Below are 3,728 nucleotides of genomic sequence, written 5' to 3' on the forward strand. Positions count from 1 at the left end.
GCCCTAATTCATTTCCGGATGGTAACACTAAGGCCACCTTTGTCTTATCCCATTTAGAGGGGACGGCGGCCACCTGGGCTAATCCCTTATTAGAGGGGGAGAGACATTTATTGTTTGATTGTGATGCTCTGATCGAGGCTATGAGCAGGGTTTTTGACACCCGATATAAAACGCAGTCTACGGACCTAGAGTTATTGCGTCTCCAACAAGGGGATTCCTCTTTGTTATCTTACCTGGCCAAATTTAACCAGCTGGTGGCTGAGTCTGGTTGGCCGGATGACAAGAGGGCCTTGTTATTTTACAAAGGACTTTCGGATTCTCTTAAGGACAACTTGGCTACAGTGCCTGTGGTCCCTACAGGGTTTTCTGAGCTTCTCGATCTCGTTTTACAGATTGATGCCAGAAAGGCATAAAGGAAGGGATAGCGCAGAACCCAGGTGCCGGTTTCCATGGTTCCAGCTGCAGCCAGTTCTGGAACACCAGAACCTATGCAAATCGGAGCCGTCCCGCACCATTGACTGCTGCAGAAAGGGAATTACGTAGAACGTCTGGGTTGTGTTTCTATTGCGACTCTTCTGACCATTTGCGGCGCACCTGCCCAAAGAAACCCAAGAAACTGGGAAACACGAGGGCTCGGCAATGAAGGGGGTCCTACTGCCGAGTCAACCGTCCCTGGACCCCATGACCTCAGCTTTCACGATACCGGTTTGACTATTGTTCCCTGATAAAACTCCTTGTTCTGTTCATGTGGTATTAGATTCAGGAGCTACAGGCAATTATATGGACTGTCAGTACGCTCTTGAATTGGGCATACCCATAATTGCAAAAGAACGACGTGAACAGGTTAACGCGGGTGACAGCACAACCCTGATTTCTGGTCTGATCACGGAGAACACTGTAGATTTGACTATGGTCATTGACAACAGTCACAGTGAAACTATTCGTTTTGATCTTATTGCAGCCCCACAGTATAAAGTTATTCTTGGGTTGTCTTGGCTAACCTTGCTTAATCCCAGCATAGACTGGAGTGCTGACAACCTGGACTTTTGTTCCGAATATTGTGGTAGGACCTGCCTAGCTTCTGATTCTGTTCCACACACTCCCTGTCATCCGTTAATGACAGTTGCTTCTACGATTGTGTCAGTTACTAGTACCCCCTTACCGTGGGAGTATGAAGCCTTTAGGGACGTGTTTGACACCAAAGGTGCAGAAACTCTACCACCACACTGACCGTACGATTGCCCTATCGATCTTGTACCGGGGGCTGTGGTGCCATCTGGTTGGGTGTATTCTCTTACGGCTAAAGAGGACACCGTACTTAAAGAGTACATAGACAAATCATTTAGTACCGATTTTATCCGGCCTTCGCGTTCACCTGCAACGTCTCCCTTGTTTTTTGTGCCTAAGAAGGAGGTAGACCTCAGGGTCTGCATTGACTATCGCGCATTGAACGCTGTTACGATACGCAATCAATACCCTATCGCATTGATCTCCATTTTATTGGATCAATTGGGGTCTTCAGTAATCTTTACTAAACTGGACTTGAGGGGCGCGTACAATCTTCTCCGTATGCGTCAAAGAGACGAATGGAAAACAGCATTTAAGACACGTTATGGTCTGTGGGCCTCATTACGACCCAGGCGGTAAGTTACCGCCTGGGCCGTGACTTTACCACCATGGCGTAAACTATGTTTACGCCATGGTGGTTGGCGGATTTACCGCCCCATTCCAACCTTGGCGGGGCGGTAAATCCCCATTTTCCCATTTACCCTTCCCCATTCCCATTTTGCCCCATAGGGCATAATGGGAGCGGGGAAGGCGTTAATTACGCCACCGTAAATTACGGTGGCGTAATTAACTCCATGGTCCCTTAGCGCCATGGATTTTAACACCTGCTAAAAGCAGGTGTTAAAACCTCCATGGCGCTAAGGGACCTCGTACTCAGGCGGTAAGGGTCGGCGCTGTTTACGCCGCTGTAAACCCCTTACCGCCTGAGTCGTAATGAGGCCCTGTATGAATACTGTGTTATGCCTTTTGGCCTATGCAACGCTCCTGCCACCTTCCAGCACTTTATAAATGACGTCTTTCGGGATATGCTGGATCGGTTTCTGGTTGTCTATCTTGATGACATAATGATTTATTCACCTTCCATGGAGACCCATATCGAGCATGTCTCTGCAGTTCTACAACGTCTGTGTGACAATCACTTGTATGCCAAGTTGGAAAAATGCCTTTTCCATGTTACCAAGTGTGGAGTTCTTGGTTTATCAGATTACCAATAAAGGAGTTCGCATGAGCCCTTCCAAAGTGACTGCAGTTCTAGATTGGCCTATTCCTCAGGATGTTATGTCTCTGCAATCTTTTTTGGGTTTCTCCAATTTTTATAGGAGGTTCATCTGGGATTTCTCAAAGATTGTTGCTCCACTTACTGCTCTGACCAGCAATAAGGTCAAGTTCGCCTGGGATGATACGTCTCAAACTGGTTTTGACACTTTAAAGAACGCCTTCACTACAGCTGCAGTGCACCAACACCCTGACCCGGCATTACCATTCATAGTGGAAGCTGATGCCTCGGATGTGGCTGTGGGGCCCATATTATCTCAAGCCTGTGTCGACACTAACGAGTTACATCCAGTAGCATTTAATTCTTGAAAGATGTCCTCCTATGAGAGGAACTATACCATCACCGAGAAGGAATTATTGGGCATGCGTGACGCATTTTTGGTTTGGCGTCACCATCTTCTAGGCACTGTACAGCCGGTACAGGTCTATACAGACCATAGAAACCTTCTTGATCTGCAGTCTAATAAATATTCTATGCTTGACATGCTCGATGGTATGAGTTCTTCTCTACGTTTCACTTTGTTATTACATACCATCTGGGTTCCCTTCATTCTAAGGCGGATGCATTGTCTCGTCTGGATGGTGCTAGGTTGTCGCGCATGACCGATGGTAATCCCATTCTTCCCACTCAGGTGGTTTGCGCTTGTGTCTTACAACCGACCATGAAGACAGACATTCAGAAATGGATCCGTTCCAAGCCGTCAGAAATCCTTGAGTACAACATGGATGTGGTACAATAACTGCCTGATGTTCAGGGAAGAATTTACTTACCGGACAAGAAGAACCGTGCAAAAGCAGTGCAGTGGTGTCATGATTCCAAGGTAGCTGCTCATCCTGGTTTAAGGAAAATCTTGGATATTCTGAGGCATTGGTGTTGGTGGCCATCAATGTCCCGAGATTTGTCAGCTTACATCATATCATGTGCCGTTTGCGCACAAAGTAAAGGTACCCACACTAAACCAGTGGGTTTGCTTCATCCGCTGCCTGTTCCAAATTGCCCATGGGTGATACTATCAATGGATTCATCGTTGATCTCCCTGTTATCCGTGGCTACGATACCATATGGGTAGACATGGACTACTTTTCAAAGATGTCTTTATTTGTTCCTTGTCGGGGGTTACCATCATCTCCGTTATTGGCAGACATGTTTTTAAGGAACGTATTCAGGTTCTTTGGGCTACCCGAAATCATAGTCTCCGACTGGGGTAGCCAGTTTACCTCCCATTTCTGGCATTCAGTGACCGGTTCTCTGGGCATAGAGGACAGGTATTCCAGCTCTTACCATCCTCAAATGGACGGGAAAACTGAGCGTGGCAATGCTACTTTAGAGCAGTACCTATGCTGCCTCGTACTCCGACATCAGGTAACCTGGTTGTCCGCTTTGG

At 47.2% G+C, this 3,728-nt stretch overlaps 1 protein-coding gene across 1 annotated transcript; it reads left to right on the forward strand.

The window, feature by feature from the left end:
• Positions 1 to 2,169: 2,169 nt before the first annotated feature.
• LOC138504062 (uncharacterized) lies at positions 2,170 to 2,652 on the forward strand. Its single transcript, XM_069624293.1, has one exon. It carries the CDS (start codon positions 2,170 to 2,172, stop codon positions 2,650 to 2,652), a length of 483 nt encoding a protein of 160 aa, XP_069480394.1.
• Positions 2,653 to 3,728: the final 1,076 nt, after the last annotated feature.

The sequence above is a fragment of the Ambystoma mexicanum genome, chromosome 1p (genome assembly GCF_040938575.1).
Source record: "Ambystoma mexicanum isolate Mex_15411 chromosome 1p, UKY_AmexF1_1, whole genome shotgun sequence".
In the NCBI taxonomy this organism is placed as follows: Eukaryota; Metazoa; Chordata; class Amphibia; order Caudata; family Ambystomatidae; genus Ambystoma; species Ambystoma mexicanum.

Bases quoted from the DNA above. Each gene is read 5' to 3' on its own strand.
- LOC138504062 (XM_069624293.1), top strand. From the start codon at position 2,170: ATGTCTCTGCAGTTCTACAACGTCTGTGTGACAATCACTTGTATGCCA.